The sequence below is a fragment of the Mycteria americana genome, chromosome 1 (genome assembly GCF_035582795.1).
Source record: "Mycteria americana isolate JAX WOST 10 ecotype Jacksonville Zoo and Gardens chromosome 1, USCA_MyAme_1.0, whole genome shotgun sequence".
Classification (NCBI taxonomy): domain Eukaryota; kingdom Metazoa; phylum Chordata; class Aves; order Ciconiiformes; family Ciconiidae; genus Mycteria; species Mycteria americana.
Window position 1 is genome coordinate 214,733,299 of NC_134365.1, and position 22,046 is coordinate 214,755,344.

At 43.6% G+C, this 22,046-nt stretch overlaps 1 protein-coding gene across 3 annotated transcripts; it reads left to right on the top strand.

The window, feature by feature from the left end:
• The first annotated feature begins 276 nt into the window (after nucleotides 1-276).
• ANKRD42 (ankyrin repeat domain 42) lies at nucleotides 277-22,002 on the top strand. Of its 3 annotated transcripts, none has more exons than XM_075491163.1 (13): nucleotides 277-461; nucleotides 2,158-2,320; nucleotides 3,794-3,957; nucleotides 5,517-5,624; nucleotides 5,946-6,065; nucleotides 6,675-6,810; nucleotides 10,310-10,510; nucleotides 11,514-11,639; nucleotides 13,179-13,284; nucleotides 13,916-14,091; nucleotides 14,502-14,628; nucleotides 17,926-18,070; nucleotides 21,849-22,002. In XM_075491163.1, the coding sequence occupies exons 2-13, from the start codon at nucleotides 2,305-2,307 to the stop codon at nucleotides 21,942-21,944; spliced, it is 1,521 nt and encodes a 506-aa protein (XP_075347278.1). In that variant the 5' UTR covers nucleotides 277-461; nucleotides 2,158-2,304; the 3' UTR covers nucleotides 21,945-22,002. The 3 variants fall into 3 exon arrangements, with proteins under 3 accessions (XP_075347278.1, XP_075347280.1, XP_075347277.1); XM_075491165.1 differs by lacking the exon at nucleotides 277-461 and adding an exon at nucleotides 1,315-1,527; XM_075491162.1 differs by lacking the exons at nucleotides 277-461; nucleotides 2,158-2,320 and having other exon boundaries at nucleotides 3,752-3,957.
• The last annotated feature ends 44 nt before the right edge of the window (nucleotides 22,003-22,046 follow it).

A 22,046-nucleotide genomic window follows, 5' to 3' on the forward strand; every position in this document is an offset into this window, starting at 1 on the left:
TGCCAAGAAGCCCCACCGGCAATGCAAGTTCCCTCGTGCCCTTTTTTCCCTGCTGTCCTACCCCTCATGCCCTGCAACCATGCACAGGCAACTGCATTGCAGCTCTCATGGATGACCCCTACCTCCGAACAGGCCGGGCAGCCCTCCCTCCCCGAGGGCGAGCGGGCTCCGCCGCCCCGCACCCGCGCTGCCCCCTCGCCCACCGCGGCGCCATGGCCGCCCCTCGCCCCCGCCGGGTCACGCCGCCTCCCCCGCCCTGCCGCCATTTTCCTTTAGCGGCGGGCGCAGGGGAAGGGCACGCTGTGCCCATAGCAACCCCTCTGCGGCGTCGGGAGGAGGAGGAGGAGGCGGGTGCGGCGAGTGAGGCAGGCTCCCGGGGAGAGTGGCGGGCTCCCGGCCGCTTCTGCTGTGAGGGGCCGCCATGCCGACGGCCGCCGCCGCGCCGCCTCCCCCGACGGCCGGTGAGACTGGTTCGCCCGCGCTCCTTCTTCCCCCTTTCCTTCCCTGAGGGCTGAGGGCAGCCCCGGCTGCTCCCCGAGCACCGCCGTGGTGGCAGCGGGCGGTAGCTGAGCCCCCACAGCGGCATCTCCCCTGCCTGGGCCGTGAGGGGAAAGCCCCGCGGGGCGGCGGCGCCATGGCGGAGAGCGGGACGGGGCCCGCCCGCGGCCGCACTCCCTCGGTTCTGGCTCTCCTGATTTATTTTGCCCGAAATCCTCAGTCTGTGCCGTTGGGCTCCACCGGAACCCACCCAAAATACCGAGATTGCGCAATATTCGCCAAACATGCGGGGACAGGCGGTGTAACGGCGGCAGTCGCTCCCAGCCTTAGCCGGCCGTGCTTGCGCTCCCCACGGGGCTGGGGTGACCCCGCACGGGGCCCAGCGGCGTGGCCTTGGCCTGCATCGTGACTTGGCTGGGGCTGACAGCCTCCCCTCGTCCCCGCAGCTACTGCCAAGACGTGCTGCATAGGATTGGGGTTTTTTTGTGTACAGAAATATTGGAAAACCTAAAAGTATCTCTTTTCCCCCATTCTGAGCCATATTCTTCCTCACTTAATTTCTTCAATGAATTTTGGGCAGGTACTCGTCTCAAAATACTTACTTAATTCTTTCCACAAAGGAATTTTCTCTTAGAAAGTCCAATGAGCATTTGATAAAAGTTTCGATTAAAAAAAAATGTATTAAAATGATGGAAACTGTCCTTCACTTTCAAAATCAGCATATTTTGTACAGAATTCATGTTAACAGCTGCTTACTGAACATCAGTCCCAGGGCAGCTGCCTTTGGCATGTTCGTGGTGGCCTGCACCAAGAAGCCACGCAGCAGCGCTTGGTGTCGATCTCTGTACAGTTGTAGGTCTCCGGAGGGAGAAGGGAAACAAAATTCACTCTGCTGGTGGGCCTTGTTCTTTGCTTTTCTTCTGGATAAAAAAAAAAAAAAGGATTACCTTGAACTTGCTGCACTGGAACACTGTGTCAAACATATTAGTACTTTGGCAAGTAGTGTAATTGGCCAGATCTTCCTCTGATGTAAGTCTGTATAATTGCGCTGAAGTCTGTAACCCTCACTTGGCATAATGAGAAATGACTCCCTTGTGGGAAAATTATGTCCTGGTGATATTGTCTCTTTACAAAAACAACTCAAACCACAAAACATACTTAAATATTCTTTGGAAACATGAACTAGATGACTCCCTGAGGTCCCTTCCAACCTGAATTATTCTGTGTTTCTATGCTGCTGCTGTTTGTTCATACAGTATTTTGCAGGATGGAGTCCCGGTTCTTAACTGAAGCCGCATTGTGCAGGGCAGCGATACAGCCTGCTGAGCTGGGGCAAGTGGAAGTGGAGTGATACACAGCCACAAGATCAAGTGGTGTGTTACAGCATAGGGTGTGTTACTGTCAGCCTGGATTATTGAAATAGCTTCAGGTCTCTTTTCCTCTCTGTGGCAACCCCAAATCTGCCTGAGCACTGCTATAATGCTACAGATTACATGAAAATAGGCACTGGTAAACAGTGAAGGCTGTTTTTCATCACATTTAGTGCTTTTTTTACACATCACAAAGATTTTCATGCAACCTCTCATTTATATTCTTTAATATTTTTTAATCTCAAATTGCGTAACAATTTTCAATACTACTACCATTTCTTCTCCACAGGAGGAGAAGCTGAAGCACTGATACCTTAAGACCTACGTTTTCATGCTTGCTTGACTTGCAAAACAGCAGCCAGCCCACCTCTTCAAGACTTTTCCCAAAGGGGTGAAATCTTATGAAACAGTGTTAGTGCATTTTGGTACTGCAACGATGACTACTCTAGAAGGTGATTACTAATTGTTTTAGGTTCCTCTTATGCTTGACTATCTGAAGTTAGCCCCCTCAGCCATCAGATCTATTTATCACACTTACTTCTGTTGACAAGTTTTGGCAAGATATCAAGATGTCGCAAGGGGGTTTGGATATGTAACTCCCATTGTTTCCAGTCACGTAGTTAATCGGTGGAAAGGTCTGAAGGAGAACACGGGTTATTTGATCCCATGGCCTGGTGATGGATTTTTTTTTTTTTTTGACCCCACTGCTTCTACATGTAGAGTTTGATTCTGTGCCACTGAGGTCAATGAAAATGTTAGTGACTTTGGTGGGAGCAAAATATCAGGCTGCTAACAGCGAGCTGTGACAAAGCAGTGTCGTAGTTCCAGCAAGAGAGCAATGCAGGATTACTAACGTGATGTATAAAGAACTGTTTTTCTACAGCAGCTTTCATTTTGACATCAGCTGGTCCTGAAGCAGATCTGTGTAGCTCAGTCAGGAGTAATTACATGGTATGCTCACTTGGTGAAGGCTCTGGTGCCCTCCAGCGTGGTATGCAGTGCTGTGCCAAGTCCTTAGGTGGCAGTGGCATGGCCATGTGGAGCACCTGGGAAGTGATGGCTGAGAGCTTGTTTGCCCAAGTGCGAAGCCTCCCTGGTTGTCGTACTTGAAAATGTGATTAATGAAAGAGTTTGTGATGCCTGCAGTTTTTTCTCCTACGAGAACAGGCTGCGAGACTTGGGTTTGTTCAGCCTGGAGAAGAGAAGGCTGCGGGGAGACTTTATAGCAGCCTTCCAGTACTTAAAGGGGCCTGTAGGAAAGACAGGGACAGACCTTTTAGCAAGGCCTGTTGTGACAGGACAAGGAGCAATGGTTTTAAACTAAGGGAGGGTAGATTTAGACTGGATTTAAGAAAGAAATGTTTTACAATGAGGGTGGTGAGGCACTGGACCAGGTTGCCCAGGGAGGCAGTGGAGGCCCCATCCCTGGGAACAATCAAGGTCAGGTTGGACGGGGCTCTGAGCAACCTGATCTAGTTGAAGCTGTCCCTGCTCATTGCAGGGGGGTTGGAGTAGATGACCTGTAAAGGTCCCTTCCAATCCAAACCATTCCATGGTTCTATGATTGTAAGAGAGCCAGTGTTGGGGTTGACCTGCTCCAACATTTGCATACATAGAAGGAGTAGCTCTGCTTCCTGCCCTTGCTGTGCTTCTTGTAATCTTTCTTTTGGATCTTACTCTTTTGGGCCCTTTTCTGGGGCTGGAGGGGGCATGGCTGTCTCAGGTTTTTGCATATTTCTCTGTTTCTGACAAACAGAAGTGATTTAGGATTCCTGCTGATACAAATCTCAATCTCATAGGTTACTCTGAACATTTTGGTTGGTTCCTGTGAAGCTGACACCCTCATGTTTCTTTGATTCATCACTTATTTCCTATCTCTTAAATGTTGCTGAACTGACTAATGCCCTTTTATTATTCCTCACTAGCTGTCAAGAAGAAGCAAAATTATACTGGTGTACATGAGGCAGTGAAATCTGGTGATGTAGAACAGCTTGCATCAATGATAAAAAGTGGAGCCAGTATTAATGAGGTGGATTTAGTCCACAAATTCACACCGTTGCACTGTGCTGCACACTCTGGAAGTCTGGAGGTAAAACATTTTGTTAGTGGTCAGACACAGCAAGGTTTTTATAGGTTAATGTTTTCCTTCTTTGGGAGAAGCTGGACACAAAATTGCTAGTTTTGATCAAGCTAAATCAATAATCTCTGCCTATTTTTCTCATTAAATATATTCACCAAGAGCAGAAGTACAGAATTTTAGGTTTTTATTTTGCCTTTCTGAAGCCCCAGGCAGTTTATATAGTCAATGTTGCCAGATTTTACAAAATCAGTGATTTTCTTACTCTGAGCAAAGTGTGCCCTATGGTTGCCCTTCCAGACTCATGATCTTCTTTTGTCCCTATTGTGTTTTTGTCTTCTCTTGAGACACCTCGAAAATCCTGTAAGATGTGTAAAATGTTCTGCAGGTGATTGAAACAAGTGAGAAGTGACATGAAAACATGTTCATTCTGTTTACCAGTGTCCTGTCCCATGCCTCATTCTCTACAGAAATAGTCCTAATACATTTTATTTTAATAAAAAACCCTGTCGAATATTGATGGAAAAATCAGCAGGCGCTTGCATGGATGTTTTGAACTTCCAGGAGGCCTGAGCTGCTGTATTCAGTGCAACATTTACCTTCTTGTTGCAGCCTCCTTGTACAATCTTTATAGCAATCTAACCTTGAAGCAACAAGGCCATGAATAACCACATAAAAATTCATTTCCCAAAGGAAAGAATGTAAAGTTCCTGCTAAACTCAAGAAATAAAAGTGCAGTGCTGCTACTGGAACGTACAGAAACTGTCAAGAAAATGCTGATCATCATGTTGTCAACCCTAAAAACAGATTGCTTACCCACCCTTTTCTGCCTCTATAAATTCTGCCATTTTTTATTTGTCTCTCCTACTTTGCAATCAGTGTATTAGACTTTATTGAATTATCTGTCATCCACTTGTCGCTAAGCTCCTTCGTGGAAGCAGTGGAAGAACCAGAGCTGTAGGCTGGTCTGAAAGAAGATAATAAATCATAATAATAGCTAATAAAAAGTTTTAACTGGTCCTCTAGCTGTTTTTGTATAGTCCATAAAGCTTTCCATTGCAAGCAATAATATCTGCTGGAAAAAGGTGAATAAGCAAAAACTAAGCTGTGGAAGGATGAGAAGGGAGATGGGATTGCATACACCTAAGGAGCCTAATTAATTAAATGAGGTTTTAAATTTGGTTTGTGGTATTTTTCCTGCCAGTAATTTTAGCTGGAATTCAAGTAAGCATATTTGCATTGTTTTTTCCAATGTTTTTACCTCATGCCACATGAATACATCTGGAAGAGTAAAATTAAGAAGCCATACTGTAAAATCAATGCGAGGGTCTGAATTAGTAGGTTATTTGCACTTTTTGTACCCTTGGGTGAAGCCTGGGAAGTATAACTTACCTGTAACTTTCTAATGCACAAGTATCTGGCTAAGGCATGCTCTGGGGTGTCATATTTCCATAATGAAGTATTCCGATACTGTTTTGAAATGTAACATCGACTGATAAATTCTAGTTAAAATGTGCCTCAGATACATGATAAGAATAGTTAAATAAAAACCTTTGGTTTTGGTTGAGCAGTGCCTTCACTGGTTGCTCTGGCATGGAGCCGATACAACACGCATAACTGTCGGAGGCTGGACGGCAGCTCACCTTGCAGCTATCCGAGGTCAGGATGCTTGCATGCAGGTACGTACAAATATTCACTCTCAAGTGAAAGTAAGTAGGGCCGACCTTCAGTTTGGACAAGTTCATTGTGAAGATCAGCTGAGAGAGCTCCTAATGGAGCTATGAGTATCTCATCTTGCTGTCTTTACATCTGGAATCAAGTCACTCTTGTTAAAACCAGTGCACTCATTTGCGCTCTCTGTGCAAACAGATGTATTTTGTGTAGTGTCATTGCCTTGGGGTCAGGCCAGAGTTATCCTGCTGATCATCTCAAGTCATCCTCCTAGGCAGTGTTTGGTTTTTCAGCTTGTGAACTGAACTTCTGCTTTGCATTTCTTTTAGGCCTTGTTAATAAACGGAGCAAACGCAGAAGCTCAAGATGATCGTGGGTGCACTCCGTCCCACTTAGCTGCAGCCCATGGGCAGTCTTACACCTTACAAACCATACTGCGAAGTGGAGCGGTGAGAGACTTTTACCTGCAGTTCCCTAGCGCAGAGCCAAAGTCTGGTATCTTTTTCCAAACAAAACTCTCCCTAGATTAAACTGAGATTTAGGACTGTAGATTAATTACTGTTGGTATGTTCTTGTTGGTGAATTTATTTTTAGGGTAAACTTCCATTTTCTTATTGTAAGATACATTAGGGAAATGATCCAAAAATCTAGAGAGAATCAATAATGTGAGTAAACCACATTGCACTGAGGATGTCACTAAATGAAGATCAGGCGCTGTGGTGGTTGTGATTTTTTGCAATTGCGCAAATCTTCTACAGTAAGAGAGACATAAACTTAAAAAAAATTCCAGATGCGTATTTAAGGAATAATGACCAATGCAGTGATAGAAGTATGTCTAAAAGTGCACCTTTTACATGTGTATTATATAAATAAAACCAAGAACCTGTGAAAAGTACCTAACTTGGAATAAGAACTGCATACATGGTGTGAACTTTGAAAAAAGCTATTTGATTTGACTTCAATAATTTAACACAATGAATAGCTGATTCCTATTTATAAAATTTGTCTAGTGTCTAAGATTTATAAATGAATAAATTAACCTGCTGCTTTCATTTTAGAATGTAAATGTTTCAGACAGGAATGACTGGAAGCCTGTTCATTATGCTGCTTTTCATGGTCGCTTGGGGTGTGTGCAGCTTCTTGTTAGATGGGGAGCTTGTGTAGATGATGTGGATAACAATGGAAACCTTCCAGGTATAGCAGGATAAATCCTACGTTTTTTTAACCTTTGGTTTACAGTTGTTGTGTGATGTGATAATTGTAGCAAATTCTAAGTAATGCACACCAGCAGCATTTGTGATTTGATTCCATGCAATCCACGTATTTATTCCATTTTTATAATGATGGGGGAATTTATAAAATCCAAAGTATTTATCTGTCGGTGACAGTATCCTATTCACCTTCTGCTGCTGCTGGCAAGGATCAGAGCTCATGGGTGCTGGAACAGGGAGCAGGCTGAGGCGGGCTGAGACCGCTGTGTAGGTGGGCAGCATCTCATATTTGTGTGATGAAGCGCATGTGCCAATGGAGGTCACAGGAGGAGAAGAGTAGGTGGAGCAGGAGGCAGTTTCAGCTGCTATACGCTCCTTTTTGAATTTGTGCCAGGCTTTAATGGCTGTGCCAGTGTGATCAGATTCTGGCACGTTCATATGCAGGTTTTTGTATCCCACTGTTTCTTAACTGATGTGTTAAAACCCTTGTTCGCCTTTACCTGTGATTTCTTCATCTTGATTTCTGGAATACCAGTATTCTGTATTATCTGTAATCTGTACTCTTTTCATAATCATGAGTGTAGCTGCTTTAGCACAAAAAAAGGGCAGTGTTTATTCCTTGCTCTTCATAGTTTCTCTAGTGTCCCTCTGCCTACCATGCCACTGCCTCAATATTCTCTCTAAGTTGAATGGTATTGTTCATACCCTGTGTTCTCACTGCATCCTTTCCCTTTATAGCATTTTCCTTCTTATAGTTTGTCATATTATTTGTTCCAAATAGCATGTTTTTTTTCTCTATAACTTGTTCAGAGTGATTTTTTAAAATCCTTTCTTAAAATCTTTTACCCTCTGTTAAGCACCACTTACCTAGTAAACTTACATCTATGTTCTGTTTTGCAAACCTGGGTCTTGTTAAAGGATGTGAGACTCTTGCATCCCAGCAGGACATCTGGTGTATTAGCAATAAGGGGTCACGATGTTAGACACCCTGGTGGCAGCGTAGAAGGTAGATTTATTTGCGTTTGGGAACACTTCCCTGATAACAGACTTTTATGGAGAGGTGGCAAATGCCAGTACAGTTCTACTTAAACGCTCTGTATATACTGGTTAGTAGAAAATTGTTTTTGTTGTTATTTTGACATCTACAGAAGCTTGATCCTCCAGTCTTTGTTCTGTTTCATTTGAACATGTTATCATCCAAAGGAAAGAAAATGCTTTGGAACATTGCTAGTAAAAGATTAATAAAGTGGTGTGATGTACAGACCAGCTTTTCCTCAGCTTCTGAAACAGTAAAGTGAACTTAAATCATCTTTACATATTTCAGCTTCAAGATTAGCTGGACAGTGCTATAATTTTTCCTAACAATATACTGAAAGAAATTTACTGAGGTTGCAATGCCGTACACCTAAAACTTGGCTGCACTTTTTGCATGCGTATGTTATAGCAGAGGCTTTAATTACCTATAGCATGCTAATTTTGGGGAAGAACTGTGGCTCATTCAGTGTACAGAATGGGCTGTGCTCATTAATTCAACATTTTGTTTTCTCTCTGTATTTGTTTTTTGGCCATATCCATGTTTCATTTATTGCTCAGTAGTTAAACCTGTTCTAAATATATTAATTTAATCGTAGCGCAACATCTGAGTTTTTCACAGACACTGTTTTTTCACTCACCACTTTGAGAAGAGTGAATAGTGTTAGCCTGATTTTATAAAAGGCAAGATGAAACACAGAGAAGTTGGGATACCAAAACCAACTGCCCGCTGCCTATTTGTGATGCCTGCGACAAGGTTTTTCAAAGTTCTCAGCATTAAGCTGCATATTTTATGTTAACATCACAGTACTCTTTGGCTTTAGTCTCAGCTGCAAGTGCTCAGCATGCCTGAGGCTCAGATGGCACAGTTATATGTTGGGCACTAGCTACTAAGAAACACACAGGTTAAAAGCCACCTATGAAAAGTTCCTTTATGTGTCTTCCACAGCATCCCACTGGAACTGTGCAAAAAGACATGGACAGAATACAAGTCTTTAATCTATTTTCCCCTTGCCACCTTTGCAGAAAACGTTGAGCTTTTCTGACCGCTTTCTGCACAGGACAGATGTCTGATAAAAAAAAAAACCGTTTCATCCCAAAAGGTGAAGTTTTATCCCTGAGATTTTAGGTATCTGAAAGTGGATTCATAAGGGTCAGTTTTTCACTAGCTGACTAGTAATTGGTAGTTACTTTTAAGAAGGTACCTCTTTTCACTTCCCCCTGAGTAACTAACTCACTGAATAAAATTAAGACAGTGGGAAAAACTGCTCTGATTTCAGTGAAGCTCAGATTTTGTCACATTAAATTTTAGCAATCATCTGTACCTAAGTATTGTCATCTTGCCATAAAACCAATATCCATCACCTCTTAGAGCAATTACGCTCTGGAAAGCCGTGGATAGTTTGCAATAGAGAACTTGCATGTGCCAAAAATTAACTTAAGTGACATGGGTTTTTTTGGTCCTGGGTACATTGTTTATTAACTATGAAGATAATGAGATTCTTAACCTGGAGACAAACTAATCCTTTTGCCTGGAGAACATCAGCCAACTTTTACAGAGCATTTTCATGGAGTGTTAACACATAATAAGCCTTTATTTGGCAACTTCTTCCCCTTAATGGGACTAGAGAATACTAATAATTTCAAAATAATGAGCATGTGTTTTGTACCTCTCACTTTGTTATAGGCCCAGCACTCTAGTAGTATTAAATAACTAAACCTCAGCATAGCCTAAAGGACAGGGGAGGAAACACTTGGCCCCCACAGGGACGCAGTCACTGCCGCAGTGAGGTGGAGCAGCTCCTGTACACAGCAACTGTCTACAACAGTTGAAGGAAAGAAGTGTACGACAGAAGTACTGCGAATAGAAGCCCCTGTCATGGGATGTACCTTTAAATACATTGCCCAGTAAAGTGAATGTCACTGTCCTCATTTTATAGGTGGCGTAACTGAGATGCAGAGGTGTGACAAAACTTGTTTGTGGTGGCACAGTAGAGGTGGGACTAAAGCAGAAATGGCCTCGACTCCTGATCAGGGACACCCCTTGCAGGCCCTCTGTAATGAGTATCCCTAGGACAGCAGAGTCAGACAGCTGCCAGGAGTGAGATTTGTGTTCGTGGGGAAGATGAGACCCTGGTGGCACACTCTCCTAGCTAGCGCTCAAAGGTCTCTTGGCAGTGTTGTGTTGTCTCCTGCAATCAGCTCTGCCAGGGAATCTTCTTTGCAGATCTTATCCTTGACTCTTTTACTTCCTTTGCATGGAGCTGAACTCTGTCCTGGGTAGGAGCTGAGCATCCCCCATCCAACTGAGGCTGCTCCCACTTGTTGTGCTGTGTTGGATGGCTCAAGTGCTGGTAGACGAGCTGGATCTAACTAGTGGTGAGAACACTGCTTTCTTGGTGGGCAGCAGTGCTCTGCTCTAACATACTTTGTTTCACCTTGTTCTATAGCTCATCTGGCAGCAATGGAAGGACACTTGCATTGCTTTAAGTTCTTGGTCAGCAAAATGGCCAGTGTCATGCACACACTGAAAGCCAGGAACGACCAAGGAGAGACTCCAAGGGACTTGGCTGAACGGTTCTATAAAGATAATATTCTGCAATATATTGACAGTGTGGAAAAAGAGGAGGAGCGTCCAGAGACACAGGAAGGCGAGTATGGATCAAGATACTGTTAAAATAGGCATTGTAATTCCATAGAAATGCTTGATTCTGAAAACTTGTATGAGCAGAATTATAACATTTATATTACCAATATAAGGAAGAACTGTCCCTTTCAATACTTACTACACTTACTGATAGCTAAGACTGGGATACTCAGTGTGATTTTATAAATGTGTTAGGTTTACCCATTATTGAAATAAAACATATCACTCTATGTTGCACTATGAATACCAAGTTGTCCATGTTCTTAGACTCCAGTAAACATCCAGACAAGCTGTATAATTTTCATGAGTTTTCAGATTTGCCTGCTCAGAATCCCTTACTTACATTGAATAGCAACTTAGCCTGGAAATATCCCACGGAAATTAAGGTTACTTGCTAACCAGCAATACTACTGCAGTCTGAACAGCCAAAGGATGCAAATGTGGCAAGGTCTGTAAGGGGAACCTTCAGCAGAGCAAGGATATGAGAACTGCACCTTCACCTCTCTACTTTTTCCAGGCACTTACTGTCCTTATCTGCTAGTCTTTTGTCATTATACCTATATGTATATATACTCCCTGTCTATAAAAAATAACTAGAAAAATCAAATCGTCTGTATGGGTAGTTTTTAAGCAAGAAGTAAAATAGTTTATATATTTGGTTAGACTATGAAATTCAAAATAGGCAAATGACTCCAGTTACCACCAGTAATACAGCGTCAACCATAAAACAAAGGTATACTTGTTATTTCAGGTTTATGAAATTAATCTCTTAACTGTATAGGATGCCTGTAGCCATAACCAAGACATGTTTAATTAAGTCTATGATGAACAGTGCTAGTTATGCAGCTGCATTTTAACTGATTAAGGGGGCATTAACCTGGCTAACTACAGCTATGAGGTGCACATGCATAAGTTGCTATGAGAGAGGCAAGCAATGAGAGACAAGTATGAGCATGTTTAATGGAATTACTGGCATCTGTTTGGAAACATGTGCATTTCATTTTCAGTTTTAGCTTTCCCAGCCCATAGTGCTGCTTTCAAAGGGGACTTGTTAGTGCTTAGAAGATTAGTGAGAAGTGGAGTAATCAATATTAATGAGCGGGATGATAAGGGATCCACTCTCATGCACAAAGGTCAGTAATTATGGTCTGTGTTTCAGCTTGTTACTGTTTGTTGCTGACTTGTTTACTTAGTTTTTCAAGTGACTGCTCATCATGAAAAACAGCATCTCATTTCCTGAGGGCTCGAAAGGGCAACCCTGAAAAACATATTTTGTGATGTATGTGTGCGTAGGTGTCACTTTAAAAATAACCAAGCTGAAGTAACGAAATAAGATTTTATATTAAAGAGAAAGCAACATGTAAACTGAAAACTAAATAGTTTTTTTTATCAGGCGAGATGTGACTTTTAGAAACATTGGCTAGCTAGGTATAAGAATGATCTGTATTGTGGCCTGGGCCCTTATTTACTGAACATGTCAGTACTGTGGAGATGTGTTGTAAAAACCACAACAAAGTCATTCGGTAGTATGCTGTAAAGGAAGGTAAGCTTCTGGTATCTAACACCTTGATATGTAGTGGAGTGCTAGCATTACAGAAAAATGGTCCTTTTGTGTTTGAGGGTTTCATAGTAATGGCTGAAAGAATAGGAGAGGAAAGAAAGAGGGAGGTATTCTTGTAATATGCTTTTAACATTATTTCCCATATTTCTTTTGGAATAGATATAAATGGTAGAATTTTTAAAAACATAATTAAAGTTCTCATTATGAAAATTGGTATGTATTGATTTTAAAAGTGTTTTCTACATTCTTTCCCACCCTCTTTTCTTGGAATGGTGCTAACCTACAATTGTTTCATCCCCAATCTTTACATGCAATGTTGGTGTTATGAGGAAATACTATGTCTGATTGTAATTTCATGTCCTTATCTCAGTAAGAAAACAAATATGGCAAACATCCAAATGGGGTGCTGTCAAGAAATGGATTTATTCTTCCTTGAGAAAAACAGCTTACAGGTTTCAGCTAGGCATGCCGAATACCATCTTCCATATGTGAGACCTCATTCCTGGCACCACATGGTATGAGCAGTAGCCATGCCAGATCGTATGACTAGGCAAAGCTGTTGTTTTAGGCTGCAGCTGAGAAGCGTTGCCTCAAGTGTCTGGCCCAAGCAATGACGTACCTGTAGCTCCAGCACAAAGCCCTGGCTTCTCTCCTTCGCCATGAGACAGCATCGCACACCACCGAATGGGGCAACCAGCTGTGTCTGATGGACGGGACCCCAGGGCTGGAGACAGATGACGTTGCTTTGCTGCAAATCTATGACGTATAGGCCTTACTGCAAGCGAGTGTGAGGCAGCATTATTTGCATGCCTCATGCTCAGCGTGTGAGACTGGGCAAGTTTAGTTTAACTCGTGTCCAGGAAGAGTTGCCAGTAAATTTCTGGAACTAGAAAGAGGCACAAAACCACATTGCATGATCTTCCCCAAAACTGCCTGTACCCATGTGACTTGAACATCTTGAAATATAGGCTTCTCTTGAAATAGTATCTCCCCTGTGGTGTGTTAGTGAACCCAACTTCTGGCCTGTCAAATAATGACAAGAGGGGGACATTTCAGGTTTGAAACACTTCAGTTGTATTTAACTGACTTGTGTGCACCTTCCTTCCCTTAGCTGCTGGACAGGGACATATCCATTGCTTACAGTGGTTGATTGAAATGGGAGCTGACTGTGACATTATGAATGATGCTGGAGAGACTCCAAAGGACATAGCCAAGAGGTAGCAGTACATATCCTGTAGCTCCGTCATTTATTTACTTGCTATTTATATATCGATATCATGTCAGCTTTGTTGGAATTAACTCTGATTTTCAGTGATGGAGCAAGAACAGATTAGGCTCATGAATTCCATCTCTGAATGATACATAAAGCTGTATTGTAGCTATAAAAGGTTTTAATTTTCACTTAATTTAATTTAATTTTTTTTTTTAGCAAGGTCAGACATAAAAGATGAAAACTAGCTGATCTGCAAAAGGAAGGTTGTGAGCCAGGATGCTCCAGCTGTACAAAGTAAATGAGAACTAGCGAAGGCCAGCTGATTTTTGCATTAATAAAAATAATACAGTTTCTGATGAGATTCAATTAAGAAAACCTGCAAAGGAAAAGATACCTCTGATGTGGGAGTCATTGTCATAAGATTTCATTGAGGCAGAGCTCATGCCATCAGAATACTACAAAAAGCAGATTAGCTGCTCATAGTTTGTGTACCAGTGCTTCCTTTAATCCTAAACCACCTCCGATAAATGGGAACATGAAGAGTTTCAGAGAGTTTCTGGCACATGCAGGGAGCATGGCTGCATTTTTCCCAATGATGGGGATATTTCAGTGTACATTAACTGTTCTCTGTGCAGATTTGCCCAACCGGCAGCTGTGGAACTTTTGACACAAAGAACTGGAGACAGTAACTCTAGTGATGAAGAACTAGATGCAAACAACATAAAGTTTTTTGAAAGACATGGTGTGGAAGGGAGCACAGATAGCAAAGAAGATTTAACCCTGGATAAAGCAGAGAAAAGGAACGCACGCAGTAAGCACTGTCTTTCCATCATTCCTTATTTGAAAAAGTTGGTCTCAAGACATTATAGTCCTAGTTGCACAGTTTCTGCCAACTGCTGTGACTTTTTTGTTGTAAGATGAGATAGTTGACAGGATATCTGTACCACTGAGCATTCAAATAAATTGTGGAAAATTAGAAAGCATAACAGAGGGCAATCAGAACATAATTCTTGCACTGTTTCAATCCATGTGGGTGAAACCGTATTTGATTGCTACTTGTTTTTGAGACCTGTCTGCTGTGTGGGTGTCAGGTGTAGCTCAGTATTTGCTGAGCAGTGTGATTTCTGCTCTGTGTTTGTGAGACTATTTTCCATACTATTAGATTCCAGCATGACTGTCTTCTCCATGTATTCTACCTACCTGGCGAACTCTGTCTTACAGTAAGGGCCTATCGCAAGATTCAAGAACTTCAGCAACTTCTAGAAATTGCCTACAGCAACTACAGACAGCTGGGAGGAATAACTGAAGAGGAGAAGAAGATGAAAAAAGAAGAAAGGGAAGTTGAGAAGTAAGGTTAACTTGCCCTGCTAACGTTTAACTCTGTGAGGCCCATTTTAAAGCCTTCTTTAAGTCTAACTTACACTCAAGTTCTTTTGGCCATTCTGTCCTTCCCACTTACCAACTTTAGCCAGGCCAAAAAGAAACGGACTTCAGCAATTTGACCGTTTCTAGACTGCTACCACCAGGATCAGCCCCACAGCACAAGTGTTTGATGGATCCACACTTCTTGTGCAAGATTATCTATTTGGCCTTCAGGTTTTCCTGTGGCATATGTGCCATAGGTCTGGTAAGTCCTGGCTCTTTTGTTTGCATTGAGGATGCCAAATACATTTATGCACTTTAATAAATCTGAAAAAAGGCATTAGTCTTAGCATGACTTGGATGCAAGTGTATATATAGCAGAAATTATTCAATGATCTGCTACCTTTCTGTGTCAAGGGCAATATATTTCTTTGCTCAAGAAAGCATTAGCTCATATCCAGACCACAGAAAAAAGAAATCTCAGCAAACCCACCTTTGCACATGAAGCACTTTTCATAATGTCTGTCTAATTCTCAGGGTCTCCATTAAATGAAAGGGTTCTGTTAGATTGATCAGGTGATTTGATGGACAGACTGTCTAAGTTTCAAGAAAAGCTCTTCCGTCTATCAAAGGTTTAGAGCTTAAACAATAATGCAACATCCAAAAGACAGCCCTGTCTCCACCTCTACCTGTCAAAGATTTGGCTACTCACTGTTCTCAGTCTCTCTAGATAACCATGTCCATTATGTGTTTGGGCCACCCCAAACCAATGTCTTTATTTGGTCACTGAGAGGAAACTGTATCCAAAGGGCTTGTATACCATCAAGACAGCAGACTTACCGGTCTGTGTAGACTTGGAGCAGGTAATATGTATCACAGATTGGAATTAAGTAAGTAGTTTGTTTTACAACCCCATATGAGCCAAGAAACTGAGGTCAGGATTTCTTTTGGTTCAGATCACCCTTTGACTCAGCCCAGGCTGAAAGTCCATCTTCCTTAACTTGGTATGTCTGCAGTGTAGATATCTGCATCCGAGTTAGTTACCTTGAGCACCTTTTTAGACTCCTTGAAGAGATGTAGCCACTTTCAGAGCATAATTAGTTGGGTACTTCAGGATGAGATTCATCACTTCTAGGAGTGTCTCTCCTGGCTTTAAAGGAGGAGGGTGACCAGCTCAGATGTTGATGCCTACATTGGAAGGTTAGAGCAATATGTTTGCAATGATGGAAAAGTCACTGTTGACTAATGGCAGAAATTAGAGTTCATTTTGGATAGAGCAGCTACTTAAAAGCTAGCGGTGTCTATTAGAGGGCTCTGACAAGGCTGTTTAAGGGATTTTGCTTTCTGTGGCATGTGTGGCTAAACTAGAAAAATTGTGAGGATCTCTGAAGGGTCCCTCTCTTCCGTGGAGGCCAGAGAGCATCCCTAGCTCCACACGGGCCTTTTGAAATGGAAATACTGCTTCTCAGCATACCTACCTACCCTTCCGAGGGTATCTACCTGTGGATAAACTCCAAGATGCTTGTATCATGTGCCAGAAAACCTCATTATTTTAAAATATTTAATGACAACACCATTTTGCTAGATGAAAAGCAGGAGTTCCCACTTGGGAAGGCTACTGTAGGAGATTTTGAATATTTTCTGCTTTAGTCCATGTTTTCTGGCTGTAAGAGGCCTGTTGTGAACCACTGCGCAGTGCCTGACCAGGCTGCATTGCATGGAAAAAATTCCCACCATGTGTGTGCCACACAGTTTTGGAGCTGTGTCTCGTTAATCTGAAGTGTGCAAGAAGTCAGCCTGTCCCCCCGAGCACTTTCAGTCAATCAGGAGCTGGTGGAAGGCCAGAACTTACGTAAAGTTGGTAAGGGGGATTCAGACTGGAATGTGGAACGTCTAATCAAAATTACTGTCCTTGGGAAGTGAAACACATCCTGGAGAAATACGTAAGCTAATTAAGATGTTTTGGGAACAATCTGAAGCTACTACTAGAAGTGTGATAAGAAGCACCCTCACACGAACTGGACTCATTATAATACTAAAAGTCATACCCCTTGAGCTGGAGGCCCTGGCCCAAGCAGAGACCCCTCACATTTGGGCATGCATAGAATATTAAATGCTGTAGCTTTAAGAATAAGATGAGAAAATGTAGACCAATAGAAAACTGCTTTGCGTAATTACATATGCATATATATAACTAGACTGTATAAATACTGTACCTGTATGAACGAGCGGAGGCTAGCTTTGTGGAATTACCACCTAGCACCCGGTTTTGTGCAAAACCAGAAATAAATCGGTATCTCGGCTCTGTGTGCGTATTGGGTGTTGCACACCAGGTAACAAACTCCATTTGTGAGACAACACACTGATTTCCCGGCATAAGTAGAGGCCATTCCTGCAGTGTCAGTAAGGCTGGTACAGCCTAGTAGCTTTGGGCTGTGTGAGTCAGGAATACTTCAGTCCGGGAAATGCGGTAGCTCTTGCTGAGAGCTTTTGGGCCGTGCTGTTTCAATCCACAGGGCAGATGTCTCCCTGTCCCTTTTCCTTTTACCAATCTTCCATCTTTGTAGCTGTGCTAATTCATTCTGATGCAGAGGAGAGCCAGCACAACTCCAGATGACTCAGTTGCTGAGGTCAATTGCTGTTATAATAAGAATATATGTGAATTATGTCTCAGCTAACCAGTTCCAGGAATCTCAATTAATTTAGGAGCCGTTGTGGGTGTGACCGATGAGATCTTGTGCAACTGTGTATCAGCCAGCGCTTCAGTTTCCCTTTAGTAAGTGTCATGCAGGCTGTCATTTGATTATTCCTCATCTGTGACTAAGCCAATCGATAGGAAGGATGTAGAGGCACCACATGTAAACGAAAAAGCTGCTGCTGACCCCTCCAGAGTCCCAGTTTAATGCTTTTTCTCTGTTTCATGCTAACCTTTTTGCTCCTTGGGCACTTCTCCCTCTTCCGCAGCTGGAGATGGACCTGGGTTACAGCCTAGCCCAGGCCCTAGCGTCTGGCTCAGTGTGTGGGAAGACATCTCCATCTCGTGGTCAGACTGCGCTGAGCACAGCTGACAGCGAAGGCGGCAAAGCGGCTGTTCAGAGCTCTTACAAAGGGTCTTGAGCCAGGAGCACACTGTAGCTTACCCCAGCACAGCTGGTGTGAGGAGTACTGCACTGCTTTCTGCTGTGACTAAACTGTTCCTTACTAAAGGGATAGGACCACGTGGAGTAGCTAGGGCAGGTTTGGATGCGCTTCATGCTCTGCTTGTCTCCTTTGCTTTTGGCAGGGCTGTGGGGGAGCTGGAGGCCCAGCTGGAATACGAGCGAGTCAGGCGGGAGAAGCTGGAGAGCCAACTGGATGACTACCGTGCTGAGATAAGCCATCTTAGAGAGAGCCTGGAGAAAACCCGCATCCCCCCTGCTCTCCCCCTGGTGAGTGCCACACGAACTCCCCCAATGCGGGGGACAGAGGCCACTGCCCATTGCTTGTGCATGTTTGTTCTCCCTAAGATTCCCAGGCACGGTGCTGGGAAATGCTGGAGTAAATGTGCTAGTACCTTTTAGCTTGGGACACTGAAGTGAGCAGTAGCCTTTGTCGCGTCCTGACAGTGTCTCTGCTGTGAAAGGATATCAGTTTCTCTTTGTACCCTCGCAGAGAAGCACTGATGTTCTTCATGTTCCTGTTAACAAAAGGGAGTGGACTGATCCCTGAGTACTTCCACTTGCATATGCAGTGACTGACAGTTCATCTTGGCTGGTAGCTGGTATCTGAGACTGGACTGGTGCTTCCGGAGACTTGTTGTCACCACCTAAAGGGTTGTGTAGAGATTGCAACCGTGGGTTTGCAGGATTCTGTAATACACAAGGACACAGAGGCTTTTATCCTCTAAATTTCTCTACTTTACTACAGATTACCACAAATACCACAGAAATCACCACCAGCAACTTATACTACCACAAAATCACCACTAGCAAGTATACCTATGATTAATAAAGTGAATATAAATATATATATCAAGCTATTACAAAATGCTATTAGCAATCAATAATATATTATCAATTAATAGTATGGTAGCAATCAATAGTAAAGCAACAATCAATAGTATAGCAATAACCAAGTAGGTATATACTGTTACAGGTTACTACAAACTTAGCATTAGTGAAGCAAACTTATCAACAGCAGCTGATACACTTATGATTGATTGCCTGTAAGGATATATAATATCTGTATGAAGTGAATTAGACAGATTTCAGAAAAGGCCAAATCATCCCAGAGGGGAGGACAGACTGATCCCGGGGGGTACCCAACCATCCCCAAAAGAGGGAGGACAAACTGAACCCCAAAAGTGGACCCAGAGAGGGACCAAGAAAATAACAGAGTCTCACTTCAAAGGTGATTTGTGTCACAGTCTGAAGTCAGCCAGGCATCCCTGGTGAGAGTCCAAGATCTCGTAGAAAGTTCGTGTGGAGAATTCAGTCTGTTTAGGAGAGGAAAAGTATGTGCAGCATGGGAAGTTCTCAGAGAGAGAGGCTCGATTTGGGATTAAAAATTAAGCCCTTTTTATATTATAGAGACATAAGAGAGTGGAGGACACCACCACTGCAAGTAGCCAATAGATGCTGATGTTTCCATTTCTAATTTTCTACTTTTCACCTGTAACAGCCAACAGATGATGAGCTTTCTATTCTTTCAGACCATTTTTTATTTTTCCAGACTATTTCCCACCTTTTCAGACAATAAGTTGCCTTTACAGTCCCTTGTTTCTGCGCTTATCAGTGGTATCCCAGGATGCTTCTGGTTCTTAGGTACCACAGCTGTACTTCAAAGAGGCCAGCTGCACTTCTCAAGGATTTCTGGTTCCCAGCCTCACAGTTCCCAGGCTGGCAGACATATTCTCTGTCAGTATTTTTCAGCAGGCAGTTTCTTCTGTTCAGTAATTTTCCCCTTCTAACCAGGCCGCCTTTCTGGCTGCTCACATCAGGTATCAACCTGGTGTGTCAGCCCCTCGCCCCAGCTGGCATGGTTTGTAGCAATTGCAGCACATGTTGTAGGATATTTCTTTTGCTTCAGAACTGGTTTGTTTTCCTCCCTTTTACACCAGACTGGGAGGTGAGTTGGTGGAGTACTGTAGTACAGTACTGTATTGCTGTGTGCAGTGGCTGATTTCAGTGAGTGTTCTCGTGTGTCATCTGCTATCATCTTAATTATCAAGCCCACTGACAGCAAAGAAGGTGCAGATAGGAACTATCGATTGGCTTAGCAGGCAAAGACAGAAAAACTGTAGCTTTTCTTAAAATCAAATCTTGAGGATAGATCAGAAGGTCACATGCTAACTTTGGGAACAAGAGAGCTGGCATTTCAGACTTTTCCCTGCTACATAAGTCCCACAAACTGATGTGACAGTCAAGACCCTGTTTTTCCAATCTTTGCCATCCAGTCAATCGGCAGCCTTGGGTGAGGCATCTAAATTCCTCTTGCTATGGGTTGTGGGAACTGGTGTGCAGTAACATTGCCGGTTCTTCCAAAGGTACAGCCAGTGGAAAAGGTTCATGGCCCTGCCAGCCTGGGCTGTTCATTGCTGTTCTTGGTGCTTCGCTTAACTTCCTCGACCATTGCACTGCCTTGACTGTGTAGCTGTTTGTAGGGCCCTGCTACAACCAGGTGAGGACTAGTCACTGACAACGTGGTTGACTTGAATTTAGCTCCTTCCTCTGCCTAGAGGAGCCCAGAATACCCATCCCAGGGGGATGCTCTAACCAGCATGATGTCTGCTCTTCTGAGATGGAGCCATACTCATTCCCCTGCTTGCAGCTGTGCAGTGTGACCGCTGTAATTCAATAGCCCCTAGTCCAGAGGGAGGAAGTGAGAGAAAACACCTTTGTAAGCTGATTATTAGGGCAGTCATGCAGGAGTGGGGGAGTTGGCCTGTGCTTCACATGAAACATGTTTTTTGGAGGCCAGATTGGGTTGCTGGATAAAAGGGGTAACATTACTGCCTTCTTCAGCCAGGTTTGAATGAGGCCCAGGTGCTTGGAGTGTCCCTACTAGATAATGGTCCTTTTCTGAGTGTGATGGGGAAGAATGTTTGATGGATGCTCTGAGCAGGAAACAAGCATTTAGAGCTCAAGTTTGTTACCATTTAAACTGTGGTGGATTTGGCCATGGAAACATCTAGGGCATTTCAGGCCCCTTGAGAGCAGAGGTGATGCCACCCCTAGGCAGCTGGGAGCAGGAGCTGTGGACTGCGCTGTGCTGCACATCCTTGGAGAAGGACAGAGGAATTTCTGTCCCAAGAATTTTAGTCCTTCTGTTGCCATCGTCTGATCCCAGGCTATCGTGTGCAGCGTGGCTGGAGGGCATTCAATTGCTGCAACTCAAAGCAACGAGGCCTTCAGGTCGCTATGGTGCCTGCATCACACACTTGTGCAGAGTGCTGGCTTCACAGCTTACGTTCAAACACGCCTGTGTGTGCCCGAGCAATGCAATGTGGTCTGGCACAACCACATTGCACAGTTCTGTCCATCTCCCTCTATCCCCCTTCCCCGCTTTCTTCCTCCTGCCCTCCCTTGCAGGATTGTTGCTGAACCTTTCCTGCCTTCCTGTGCCTTTTTTCCCTTTCCTTTAGCCTGTGCCAGCTTTCCCTGCCACCATATACATGCTGTGATGCTCCTACAGCTGTTTGCTTCCCACTGTATCCTTGGGACTGATCTTTTCCATGCTGTGGAGACCCTCAGGCCAGCCAGGTGCCTTCCTTCACCTTTGAAAGAAAAGCTACTTTCTGCTTCCACAGCTCACTTTAAGACATTACCCATTCTACTCCCCTGGAGGGTTTAAAAATCTAGGACACCTATGGCATAGAGTGCCCCATTTCTAGGGTAGAAGAGTGGCTGTAGTCAGTTTTTTTACCAGCAGCAGTCTGAAAAAGTCCAGTTGGGCATTAGGTTTACCAGCTGGGACGGGAGACAACTTCTATTGAGGCAGGTTTGTTTTCAAAACCTTCTGCTCCGCGTGACTGCTACAACCAAGGGGCCTTCAAATCTTACCCTGCTGTGACTGTCATCGCGTGCCCTGGGACTACGCTCTGCCCTCAGCTTTGGTTTGAACACAATATTCTGTGGTTACTCAAAGCCATATATTTTTAAATCCTGTCTTATGAGGTAGCAGCTTTAAGTGATTGCTATTTAATGGCTGCAATGTCCTTTGTTTCAGGAAGCTGAGACCAGCTCCAAGTCTTGCAAAGAGAAAAAGAAAGTCAAGAAGAAACCAGCCTGCAGCCCTGGAGGAGTGTTTGTGAGACTGCGCTGAGGAATGAATCTCTGATGAGGGGCAGGCAGACTGCAGAGGTAGAATGGCAATATTCTAGACAACGCAAAGTGTTTGCATAGCCCAGCTCCACAGATGAGTTGT